This window comes from Platalea leucorodia (assembly GCF_965183815.1).
Source record: "Platalea leucorodia genome assembly, chromosome: 2".
Taxonomy (NCBI): domain Eukaryota; kingdom Metazoa; phylum Chordata; class Aves; order Pelecaniformes; family Threskiornithidae; genus Platalea; species Platalea leucorodia.
This window is the reverse complement of record NC_138824.1, coordinates 74,082,070-74,095,888: the sequence shown is the minus strand read 5'-3', so window position 1 is coordinate 74,095,888 and position 13,819 is coordinate 74,082,070. Positions and strand designations below refer to the sequence as shown.

The 13,819-nt window shown below is 41.5% G+C and overlaps 1 protein-coding gene across 1 annotated transcript in view; it reads right to left on the bottom strand.

The window, feature by feature from the left end:
- Positions 1–13,819, bottom strand: part of LOC309604589 (regucalcin) — a gene marked incomplete at its 5' end in the record, with an annotated part of 71,383 nt that overhangs the window by 50,051 nt on the left and 7,513 nt on the right. Inside the window, 2 exons of the mRNA XM_082338037.1 lie at positions 4,088–4,170; positions 5,299–5,358. Of these exons, the coding sequence (XP_082194163.1) occupies positions 4,088–4,170; positions 5,299–5,347 (132 nt within the window). The remainder of the gene's footprint in view (positions 1–4,087; positions 4,171–5,298; positions 5,359–13,819) is intronic.

Genomic DNA, 13,819 nt, shown 5'->3' with positions numbered 1-13,819 from the left:
TAAAAAGCAGCTCACTGAAATGCATAAGGCACATTCGCCAGAGGTCTTGAGAAGCCTGCACAGATGTCCAAGTTAATTCAGAATTTTCTAAGGTAAGCACACGCATAAAGGTAACAGTCTCCTATGCTATTATGCACGGGTACATGCAAAGCAATACTATTTAACCACGTTGCCCATTCATTCACAGAACAAACCCAACCACTTTCAAACTGCAAAAAGGCATTTTCTGCCAAGAGTCTAGTCTTAGAGGGTGCTCCTCGAGGATCAAGACCTACAATTTATGTGGCAGTTAAATGCCACTAAAAAAAGTTTCACATACCCAAGTAATGAAAGCAGGCCATTTACTTGTAGAAGACAAACTACGTTTTACATGAAAACACAGCTGTCACTAGCAGCAAAGAGGGATTAAAAACTACTATTGCTGTGAGATTCAAATCCCTGTTTGCAGAGAGAGGTAAAATACTGCAATCTTACATGGGAAGGGTTAAAAAAAAAAAAAGCACAATGCTAACTCCTTTACAGTTTCAAGAGGCAGAGAGGACTGAAAAAAAAATACATATACAAGCTTGAGTGTCATAAAGATCTCGTAGGCTCTTTTGTGACCCCACCAGCCTAAGGGAAAAGAAACGGTCAGTCATTCAGGATGGTCCAGCTAATAGATTTTCCCTGCAAAAATTATTCCAACTACTCTGCCATCATTTTCTGCTGCAGCTTCCGCAGAGACAGGAAACTGCAAAGTACAGGCTTCATGCTGAGCCAGACATCCAAATGCCTCCTACCCTGCTACTCCCACACAACCTATTGCTTAGGCCTGCAAACCCCTCCTGTCTAGGTTTAAATCCATGAGGGGCAACACCACAAATGGCACGTGGCCAACATCATCATAAAGGTCTGAAAAATTGTTACAACTGGTGTACCTGTAACCTTAACACAATTTGTTTAATTCAAAGTAAATGATAAAGCTAATCGGATAGCAGACTTTTTAAGTCACCATTTCAGTAGTTTGTGATAGATTGTAATCCAGAAGGGCAGCACCAAGAAAGAACCACAGTCTTGCTTTTGAAATTATGCAGAGAAACACCATGGTCTGAAGAAGCGTTGTCATAGGCTTGCCTTGTTCTCACCTTCTTCTCCAAGGAGTAGAACGAGGTAAGCGGACCCCAGGTCCAACCCAGTAACATCCCACCTGCATTGATGTAAACCCCTGGGGTAAGTCTGACTCTGGGAACGGGCTTTGACATTTGCACTCTAACACTGCACCCCTTTGCCCTGCAGTAACACTAGATGACCTCTCTCCACTAGGGCCATCCCCGCACCCATCTCGATTCTGAAGCACCGGGGAGGCAATTCAAGGCAGAGCAGTCCTCAACTGCAGCCACTCGTCATTTTTTATAGGTGACCACAGAGGACCATGGCACATACAGACAAGTCCTGTGAAGCAACAGACAGATACACTAGCTTGCTTCTTGGTCACAGTACCAAAACTGAGCTTTTATTTGGAGAGAGAACCCAGGTACTTGGGTTGGGCTGGAGATGGTTGAGGAAGTGGGAAAAAGCCTATTTATTCACATACAATTTAATTGAGAAAGCCAGGCTTACTGGCATGAAAGAAAAATTAATGTATGAAGACCACGAGCAAAAATATTCCCAAACAGCTATTTATAGCTTTGACCTTTTAGATTTTCTGCATCACTAACTCAAGAAACAGCCTGCTGCCTGGCAAGCAGAGGTGAATGAAAGGAGAGCAATGCCAACTTGTTAAAGAGAGCCCTTGCTAAAGGGATGCTGTCAGCCTGAAATTTTAAATTTCTACCTAATAGACACTGGACAACTATTACTACAAAAAACTTGTGGAATTACAACATGATTTTTGGAAGGGTGTGTGGTGGGGTCTCTTTTCAGTCTTTGCTTTACACCCTTGTCACCACTTGGTGCATAAATAATCAATTTCAATGCTCTGCTGACAACAGCATTTCATGTAATACACTCTCCAGCATATGCTTTTCAAGGGGTTGGAAGGAGTGCTTGCTTCTAGCAGAAGGAAAGGAAAAACTGGAAGGATAACCAAGAGTCTTACATACAAGCGGTAGAGATTATTACTGTCAACTTCCCTTCCATTCTCTTTCCCAGAGCCAGAGGACTTTATTTTTTTTTTTTTTCCAGGGTTCTTTTAAATATCGTACTTGGGACACTGCTCCAGAAGAGGACGTATTCTAAGGTTTGAGATTTCTTTCCACCCCCCCACGCCCCCTCCCAGCTGATCTTAAATGAAAGATGACAAAAAGATGCCAGTATTACTGGAAGGATGATGTTATGAAACACACTTTTTTAATTGCAAGTGTATATTCCAGATTTTGTTCTTCAAAGTTTCACATTTTCAAGCATTAAAGGACTCAAGATTTTGTCTTGGAACAGGTAGAGAGCAGCAAAGATGATCTCAAGAGGAGGAACTGAAAACACGGCTCATTTTGATTCCTAGAAGTTACGTAAACAGAACACTTTTATGCTAGATACATGGACCACATCTTCATAATTATTGTTTATAATGTACGTACGCACATAAAGACAGAATGGAGCAAAGGCAAAGAAAACAGTAATAGGACAATCCCTAAGAGGAAGAGATACAAGAAGAAAGCTGGATGGCTGGGCAGAAAGAAGAAGGGCAGAAAGAAGGGATGGGTAAGGGAGTAGCACTGAGGTGTACTTGAAACAGCAACAAGTCTGGCAGTGCATGTGTTTCAGTTCCCATTTGCCCAGCTCGGCTAGTAACAAAGCTACTGCCTAGGCAAACATGAGGAACAATTACAAGACCTCAGTAGCCACAAGCTGTTTCAAGATTAAAATTCTTATAGAACCATAATCCTCAGACCAACTTTTTAAAGGCAAAAAGCATACTAAGCTTTTCTTAACCTTCTTGGTGGCTGTAAATAAAACACTATGTAGCTAGTTCTGGTCAGTTTTGTTTCATTGAAACATTCATGCAAGATTCTCTTTTGGAAATGAATCAATGAGTTTTCTTCAATTAACTTGTGATAAAAATTAAGCTTCCAAAGAAAGGACATGTTCTGTAACATTTACCTTGTTCTTACCAAACCAAACTCATCTAGTTAGCAGCATTTCGAAAAGAAGCATCAAGTATGTTTGCTGAATAGCTTTTGCTGTATGAGCACAATCTATATAGTTTATGCAACCTCTCACAGTAGTATCTAAGCAGGTAGAAAGCTGCTGGTATAGCACACAAAATTCTTTCTGGGACATAACGCTCAGCTTTAAAATCTAGAGAAGTGAAGTGGGTTTTGTCAACCTTTTTTTCAGTAACCTGAGGCATCAACAGTCATAGTAGCATGTTGAAGGATTCCTTCGGAGGGAATGTGATAGTAAGGGGAATTAGCTACAAGAAACATTTCTCCCATTTGCAGTTATTATCTGACTTCAGCCCTTAAGAAAGCAAGCATCAAATCTGGAGAAGGCAGCCAACAAATCCCCCCCCAAAAGGGCTACGAGTGGAATGGCTGATAGGACAGATTTAAGCACTGGATTGTGCATAAATGCCAATTTATTCAATTGGTGAATACAGATCCAGTGACAGTGGTGATACGTGTAGAGGTCCTAACAGGTGGGGATGGCAGAGTAAAAAAGCTTTATTGAAGGTAAAAAGCCAAGAGTGAGAAAGTGGCAGAAGATGAGTAAGCACTGTTGATACATATCCTGCCTACTTAAGTGTCCCACTGGTTTATCCTAAGGCAGAAATAAAGTATCCTTCACATACACACAAACCACTTCTTTCTGTGGCATCAAATCATAAGACTATCCCAGCTTTTTCGATTTCAAAATGAGACTAAATTTCAGGGGAAGAAAGAACTACATGTTACTGTCTGCAAATCCCATTAAGTCATTTTGGGACATCAAACACCAGAGCTCCTATAAAATACTCGCGCAGTGGGGAAAATACAGTTTCATGAAGAATTTGACAGGTGACAAAAGGACTCACTGGCACTAGTTCAAAGCTCACTATTTCAAGGCTCAGAAACATTAAAACTACGTGACAAAAAACTACCAGCGACCAATCTTTAACCCTGGTTCTTACCTCAGCAGGTTTCTTTTGTTCATTTGCTGGTGTTTTTGACTTGCTCCTGTATTTAGAACAAGAAGAAAAGGAAGTGGAAGGACCTGTTAAAAAAAAAAAAAAAAAAAAAAGGACCATTATAGCTCGTTTCAATTCATTTAATTTTTCAGTAAAACACAAGGCACTCCAATCTCTTCAATTATCATAATTTTTTGACAAGACGTGGGCAAAACACTCTTAGGCAGTCTGTAGGCTTGATTACAGCTCCTCCTGTTCCACTCGTTCTTTGTAAAACCACAGCACATTGAGTTTATGGGTACATTCTGCTCTGCCCAATACAAGCATGAGCAAACAGAAACGAGCAGGCAGACCACTTTCCTTCATTTCCTTTCTAACAAAGTGGAAGGAGGAGCAAAACCAAGGGCAGAGTTTGCAAGTGCTAAAAACAAACAAAACCACAACGATACTAAAGCGTGCTGATGAGAGATGCAAAAAATCGTAGTGTGATGTCTAGACATTTCTGGGAAAAAATGTTATTTCAGTACAGGACACATTGATGACTTGCGATGAATATGACAATGAATCATCATTATGTATAGAGTTATTAGATAGGCACAGGTTTATAAGAAACAAACAAGACCCTGCCATACAGGGGTTTTTTTGGCAGATAAAATGGGAAGATGCAACCTCAGGCAGATATGTGCCAAGGAACATTTAAAATATAACTTTATTAAATTGTATAACAGACCAAAGTGGAATAGATCAAGAACCAGTACAAGATAACACAACAATCAATATACTGGTTATAACTCTAATGTATCAATGCTCAAATAGCTTGCCACCCCCAGTAATTTTAAAGTTGAGGCTGCGCACAACACGAGACAACAGGACTCCTTTTAAAAAAAAATAATTATAAAATAGGACCCTGGACAGTAAAATTTCTCTGGAATTACAGATTTCTTTTTCTCAAATCTGGAAGTGAAAGGCATACAAGTTTCTCTTCAAATTCTAAGTAGACTCAAAACTCAACTCCCTCCAGGTCTGCAGGATCCTCCACCTCATTTTCCTCCTGTAACAGGATTCAGAACACCAAAGACCACAGAACACAAAAAGAAATCAAGCAAGAAACATTTTTTTTTTAATTATAAGAGGTGAAACAGTTTGCCCTCAAACCACAGAAGGAAACCACAAGGGGGTGATAGACCAAAGAAAAACTAGTAGGTATTACTTACTCTCATTGTCTGAACTGTCACTGGTGCTTAGATGCCTGTGGCGTTTCATCCTGACGCATCCTAAAGAAAAAAAAAAAAGTTGATGGCAACCATTCTACCAGAAAATCACCGGCTGCTGACTGACGCCAAGCTCTTTGCACTAAAGGCAAAGCTCCTCTGAAGAGCTTTCAGAAGAAAGCAATAGAAGCAATCCCAGTTCAGCCACTACGCTTTTATTTCTGCAAGCAACTGTTAGACCACAGTATTATTTGTGAAACTGAGCACCCTCAAAACCAGCATGCCTCTACTGGGCAGAGCTTGCTTTAATTTTTGCAGAAAGGATTGCAACCTGCCAGCTGATTCCCGGCAGGGCGTGAGCGGCGCTCTGCTCTCAGAGGAGACTCAATGTCCCATCTGTTCAGCCAGAGGAAGAGTTGCCATGGTGGCAGTCGCTAGCTGAGAGAAGGGTGGAGGCCAGGAAATAAGGTGGATGCACAGAAAGGCAAGGATTTAGAAATATAACTCACCTTAAAAAGAAGGGGGGGGGGGGGGGGGGGGGGGGGAGGCAAAAAAAGTCAAAGGTATCCATGCAAAACAAAAGGCAGATTTTAAATAGGGACAATCACAGAAAACGGTGACTGATGCCACTTAATTTAAATGACCTGATCACCCCTTAGTGCACAAGAAATGTGGTTTTCAGAAGTTTGAGAAGTGATCAAGGGTATCGCTGAGAAATACTTCCGTGGCGCTGTACCAGTTCCATTAAAAAAAGGTACTGAGCTTTTTGAAATTGATTTTTGAACAGGTAATGCATAGAGAACGGGGAAGAAGAAAATTCTGCACCGCCACTTAATAGAAGATCAAAATAGTGATCAGCTGTATACTCTAAACAAGCGCCAACAGAAATCCATACACATTCTTATAAGTACTACCATTCTGTAATATTCAATGTTACATTTGTTAAATAAGAACCAATAACAGTTTACAATTAATAACAGTAAATGAAAATCACCCCTATCTTTTTAATGGATTGAATGAGCAGATCATTAGAGAAAAGAAGTAAAAAATGACTCTGCAAGAATAGACAACCTTTTTTTTTTTTTTTTTTTAAAAGCAGAAGATAGGCACAAGTAGGTTACAGACAGCTGAGCCTGAAATCCCTGCAGTATTAGAAGTGCCAGCCTGGCCACACCTGAAACCTAAGCAGCTTCATTTCTTAAACAAAACCACATGCCGTTAAAAAAAGCAACACAGCTAAATATCCCATTTGATAAACCCTCCGCATTAGTTACTGTACAACGGGTCTTGAGATTATCCGAAGACCATGGAATAAACAAGATTTCCAGATAAGAGAAGCCTGTCCAAAGGCTTTGAATGTAATTGAATTGTTTGCAGCACAAGTGTTAAATTTAGTGGAAATTTTCAGCAGCCTTTATATTTAAGAGAGTGAGTTTACTGAATCTAAATGCAATGATTACTCAAAGTTTAAAACAATCCTTTTGACCTATCTGTTATAAAAGGACATGGCCCACACTCCTGGAAGTTGAAAAAGGAAGCGATGCGTGCGGTTTTCAAGCACGTAGATACAGAATTTCTGAGTCAGGTATTTAAGCTGGTGGGAGGACAGACAGACACAATGGTCAACAGGACACGACTCAGAAGGTGTCATTTGTATCACTTAAACAAGCTATAAATTCCCATTACATAACAATTAATTTCACATTAATTCACCTTTTCACAACTCAAGCAACCTTGGGGAGGCAAGGCAGCCACGCTACATACAAGGACCAGTGTCCAACAGAAGAGCGACATCAAAAACAAAATATCGAAAACACCACGACTTCACTTCCAGCTAGCAACGTAAGGTGGCTTGTGCAGGCACCAGTCAGATGAATAAACTGCCATGAATCTCTTAGGCAAAAGTTGTTTAACAGGTAGAAGGCACTTGGGCCAGAAGGGCTTGTCTTTGTACGTGTTTTGGGGGCACCAGACTTTAAGTTAACTGGTGGATAGTGAGGGGAGAGCTAGGAGACTGCTTTCATTTTGCCAACTCATGAAGTTTAAAAGCATGGACTTCAATCAAGAGCAAATAAAATGGTATTGCCTATTTGAGAGCTTGTACTCCAGCAGCCAAACCCAGCCTCCTGGAGCATACAACCCTCCCTAAAAAGGAGCAAGTTCTGGCCATGGCAACACCTTCTCTGCTGGCAGTCTTCAGTTCCAAGCAGCCTTGGCTTACAGACCATCGGGCATGTTACAAGACCTTGGGAGACGATGAAAAGATGCATCTAGGTGTGTCGAGAGGTATTCCTGACTTCCATGTCTTAGCAAGAAATGCAAGTGCTTGCTGCTTGCTTTGTTTTTATGTTCAGATGAATTTTTGAGCAGTTGTTAAAACGTGCTGAAAGCTTATGGCAGGAGATTCTCATCTCTTACAGTCTATATGAACATGCAGCCATAAAACCTTTTCACTCTGTACTAAAGACGGCTATCTGCAGAGCACAACATGAACATTCAATTAAAGCAGGGTCAAACATGAGGTTGAGAGAGACAACTGCAGGAGGGAACACCCAGAAAACCTGGACTTCTGCCTGGGCAACAGGGAAAGCAGAAAGGAGATGGTTACTTCAAAGGCAGCTTACACAGAAACGGCAAGTGTAACAAAAACTTCAGAACAGAAAGCACACCTCTGCCAACAACTCCACAGAAGAAAAAAAAACCAAACCAAAACTAAAAAAAAAAAAAAAAAATTAAAAGTTCTATTTGAGAAGTGGATTTGTAGCAGCTCAGGCAAGAGATTTACACCTCCATCATAGCAGACAGAAACAGAAAAAGCAACACTCAGGGTAAAAGCCCTGAATAGTAATAGTACTGGACTCCTGCCTGATTTCTTGCAGTAATATTAACCACAACAACAGTGAATAAGAGCCTACAGAGCTACAACAAATCACAGGTGTGCTGCATTCATTAACACAGGTCATTAAAGTGACCAACATGCTACAAATTCGCCACGTGCCCCCACATGACGCAGGAGTGACAGCCTCAGCATCGTTCAACAGGACCACCTCTGCCGGGGGCTTCACTTCTGTTTCCAATAGGAGACTCCTTTGCTGTACCCCTGCATACGCTGGGACTGCCACAGAGCTTCCAGCTCGCTTATGGTGTTTCCGCTCCCTAGCCATTCCAGAGGGATCCCAAAGTAACACCCACTTTGTGGTAAAGCTCCCATCTCACTCCTTCACCTGCCTTTGCAGAATGCGGAAGAATCAGCAGCCGCTCAGTTCAGAGAGACAGGAGATGCAAAGCCAGACCTGACAACATGGAAACAAATGTCAACCTTCCCCAGCTTCAGTCCTGTTCCCCCCAAAGCAGTCCGGCACCCTCCAGTTTGTCCCTCAGCTTCAGACAATGACACTATTAGCCAGATGATACATCCAGAGCAAGGCTGCAAGCAACCCTGTGCCTCAGTTCCTGCTTCTTCCATCACATTTATGTTTTTTCACTTGCAAACCACTGTGAAGAAGTTAAAATAAAAATACACACACACACACACATATATCCCTAAAAGGGCTAATGTAGAAAGAAAGGGCAACCCACGCATATAAAAAACCCAAACCAAACAAACAGAATGAAAAATCCCACAGAAATGGGTACAATCTCTCATATATCCTAGCTTTGTCCCTTTTCTAACCTCATTCCTGAAAACTATTGTGACAATAAAGCCTAGAATAAAGGAACGCAATTTTTTTTAATGTGTGCATCAAGACTTAATGAAAAGGTGAGAAATAAATTCATGAGATTGCCAGTGCCCTTTTCCTACCTCAGAGTATCAGTTATAATGAATGGCACGTGGCAACACCAAAAGAGAATCAAGTAAATAGTATTATTTTTACACATAAAATGAAAAAGGTAGTAAATTTTTATAACAGACAAGAAATACTTTTTTCCACAGAATAGTTCAAAAAGAGATTTAGAAAACATCCTCAAATAGATGCTACTTACAAAGAAAAAAAGAGATAAGAAAAGATGAGCCGGCATGATGGAAACACTGTACAGCAAGCAGCTAAAACCATCAGCCTCCTTCCACTTCCTTTATCTTCATCTAGGCGTTCTGCGAATGTGCACGTCGAACTTTTTGTTTGAATTTTGAGAACTTAGTTTAGGAAGTTTAAACTTTCTAGCAGTTCCAATGTACAAGCTAAGAAAAACAAGGAGTGTAAAGCAACTCAACACTGAAATGTTGTTGCGGAGCTAAAAAGACAAATGGCTCCACCCCCCCAAAAAGTCCCAAGAAAACCCTTATTTCCCAGTCACAGAGTCACTTACCTTAAAAGGTAGGAGTGCTTTGGCTGTGGATTGAAAATACGCTCAAGCCTTATGGTCAAGCACAGATTACCTTAAAAATGATCATTAAAAGTAGAACATAACACACCTTGATTTAAAGCTTTTTTTGCCCCCCCCCCCCCCCCTTTTAAATCCACAGAAGGACCAACAGTTGATTGATTCATTGATCACTTGTATGACAACATACACAAATTCCGAAGATGCTCACCTTCAGGGATCTTTTAAACAAAAATTAAAAAATACAGGAGTGACATGAAGAAATCACCATCTCACAAGCAAAAACATACTCAGCTCTCCAGGCAATTATTGCAATGGAACATTTTCTGGCATCATTTTTAATATCAATTACCACAACAGTTCCTAAACTTCAACCATATTCCACACCTGTCACATTTCTGACTTGTCAAGCCATGGCTGCAGGCGTATCCCTGATCTGCTCACAATAGCTTAAGACAAGAACCACAACTTAAAAAAGAGAAATCGGCCTCATTCCTTGCTGTCACCTAAACACCCAAACGCAGGTCAAGATGCCCTGAACCCTTTGGGTGTTCAACCAAAAATAACCCCAGGAAACACAGTCTCCTCAGCCACAGGCAGCAACATCAGGCTGCCAGCATTTCCCTGGCTTCTAGAACACTGCTGCCCATATTGGGAATTTTGCCCTGGAGCCAAAACCGATGCTGGATCCAGCACATCACTGCACTTTCAAGGAAAACCAGGAAAAAGCCATCCTGCACTCACCTGGCTGAAATTAAACATGGATCCCAAGCTAAGAGTAATCAACATATCAGCCAGCATGTGCAAGAAACTGACTAAAAGGATAACAGTGATTATTTCTAAAAATCTAGGGGAGACATTTTGTAATTAATGATTTCTAAATTATGTTTGCTCCCTTTTGCTTATTCACAAATATCCGCACTGCTGAAGTGAACAAGAAAAACCCACTTCCGTCTACCACCATTCTCACCTCTCCCCGAGGAAAATCAATGTTACACTGACTTAAGGCACTTCCCATTTCTGAAAAGCTAGTTACCATGCATTACTCAAAGAAGAAGAAAAAAAAAAAAAAAAATCAGTCAAGCAGCATATGTAAACAGCAGATAGTTAACAAAATTTCAGAGCCTTATTCAAAGCAAAAACCCATTTCAAATGCCGCAGAAACAACAGCAACAAACATTTTTCCCTTTTCAGTTTGCATCAGAGTAAACAACTACATTTACCAAATAAACTATTAAGTTTATCCTCTTGTTCTGACACATTCCTCAGCATAGTTCATCAGTAACAGAGTTAGCAGAAAGAAGGATGAGGTATCTCAGAGTCTGAATTTCCACAGCATATTAGGCAAGACATCAGTGACAAGCGTACAAAATGAATCCTTAAATCCAGCCAAGATTTCTGAACAAAACAGTATCTCCAAGGAGCAGCAGTCCTTCCTTCCTGCCTTCAGTTTGTTGCAGAGAAAGGTTAAACATATCCACACGCTACTCGGTACCTGTTAAGACCTATACAGAAGGAAAACACAACCAAGAAATTCAAGGAACTGTAATGCAAATACATCCTAGACCTGTGAGATTTTATTTCTTCACATTTCAAAATAGACTGACAAAAATGGAATTGGCCACAGCACTAAGGAAACTTTCAAGTGGGACAAAAAATAACCTACTTTGTCTTATTAAAAAGAAAAACAGCATCTATGTATGAAAACCAAATGACAAGCTACATGCAAATCTCAGATTAAAATTCGGTACTTACATTTTTACAATATGGCTTGTCTACAGAAAAAAAAAAAAAAAAGGCAGAGGCAGTAGGTAGAAATTTCCAACTCTCCAAAATGTGGTTTATGTAACTGTTAAATTTAGATTAGGAAGCAAATTATCTTGAAAGGTCTCCAGGAAATGTAGTACAGTAAACCCATTTAAATAGGTCAAATTTCATAGTCAACTGCCAGGGAAATTACGAAATATGAGTAGAGTTAATACAACCTTTCAAATAACTAGAGGAAGAGAGATCACTCGTGTTTGGGTTTTTTATTATTATTTTTTAATATCCTATCCAATCTCGCATAAAAGCTATATAAACTGGAAAAAACACCCACTTGGAACTTGGGTTAGCAATATTTGCTGCAGTGAAAAGGTTTGAAAGGTTAGAAATTCACAGAAAAGGAAGTTCAGCAAAAAAAAGTAACACTGTTTCTTTATTTCATTCTAACCAGAAAATTTTTAAAAATTAGTACTATAACCCTATTCCACTTAAGAACTCTGTAACAGAGTGACCACATCTATCCTATCCTCCCCTCACCCCCAAAATAAAATCTTCTTGAATTATTCTCTGAAGACTGTACCGGGCCTACCACAAAATAAAACTTTTCTTGCTACTATGTCATACTAAGTCTTAGTCAACATAATAATCTGTAATTCAACAAAGGAGGAATGCACCGGTTTTTAGAAGCAGCACTACCAACAACAGCCATTTCCTTTGTCATTAGGTAAAGAAATAATTTTAGTAGGCAAGGAACTGCATATTACAGAAATCTGTCTAGTAACATGGGTCTGTATGAAGTGCAACAGCAATTAGATGTAGTCTTGAGCTCTGTTTTCCTTATATGTTACCTTTTTATATAAGGCAATTTGGCAGCTACCACAAGGTCACCATGGGCTTGAAAATGAGAAAAAAAAAAGAAGTCCAAAATATCATCTTCCAGCATGACTTATCCCCTGAAATTCTAGACTGAAGTCAGCTGATAGATCATAAAACTAGGATGAAGAAACCCCAAATATAATCCCCCCCTGCATTCATTTGTGGATTATGGGCCAAAAGGGAACCCTGACATCATTTTGTGTGCCCTTCTACGATGATGATTCATCATTCAGTCTAGTGCAAAGCACTTAATGCCCATCATTTTGCTTTGTGAGTATAAAAAGAGGGTAAGTGATGCTACTTCACATTTATAACATGCTTTGATGATACAATAAAACACAGTACACCCCAAGTACAACTGCCTTTCCTACCTTGAAAGCAGAAGCGCATCTTTTAATTTCCAGTGCCATGCCCATGCGCTGACCCATCGCAAGGGTGGGGGGGACAGATTTCCACCAGAGGCCTTCAGCTAAATCGCCTCATGCCAAGCAGCTTGTTAAAAATCAGAAATCCTTCTCAGAAGAGCAAGTCACCAGCAACACGCAGCACCACCATCACCTCAACAGAAACTCTCCAAGAGGCTAGAAAGAAATTAAATCTTCCCTGTGCTTCCTCAACACCCAGCGGTGACCGAGCAGCCTTATTTTTGTCTTTGAAGCAAGCTGCATGTGTTGGCCTGTACACAGAGCAGCCAGGTCGGCCAGGCTGACGGGGAAATACTTCTGCTCACTAAACACCTCAGCTTTAGCATTAGCATCCTGAAGACACTACCGATCTGGGCAGAATCAATTTAAAGAAATAAAAAACATCAGACTGTCACTAATTCAAGCAAATACACCAATACGTACGTGGTTCTGCTCCTCTCTATTTCAGTCCTCATAATTACTTTCTGCTCCTGAACACAACCCTGTTTTTACACCAGCTGTTTATTAACAGAACTACTGTTTTCCTAAAACAGCAATAAAGATTTGGACACACACAAAAAAATTACTTCCCTCAAAATACCATATTGAGTTTGAGCGAAAGCCTGCTTTCAAAATAAAATAGAAAAGAAGCAAAAAAGGCCTTCCTCCCCTGAAACCACCAGGCCGGCGCTGCCTGGCATCGCCGCGCTCGCACGCCTGAGCTGCGTCTGCCCGGCCGCGGGCCGGTGAGCACTCCTCACCCGCCGCCCGGCTCCTCACCCACCTCCCAGCATCGCTCCCACCCCGGGGAGACGCCAAAAGGAGGGCACGGCCCTCAGGAACGGGAGCCGCCGCCCTCAGCAGGGCACCGTGCTCGGTGTGGCTGCCTGCGCAGGGCTGAGGGGGCGCGATGCCCCACCGGCGCTCCCCCTCTGCCCGCCCCGGCTGGGCCCACCTCGCCGCCGGCAGGCCTCCCTGGGGGAGCGACAGAGCCCCCAGCGCCACGAAACGAGGAATGAGTTCCCAGCAGGAAAGTCACGGTGGCGTTAAACACACGGGCAGCCCGCGGAGCGCCGCCGTCTCGGCTGCCACGCAGCGGGTGGATGCCGGAGGCCAAGGTGGCTGTCAGGGCAGGCAGGCCCACAGGGCAGGGAGGA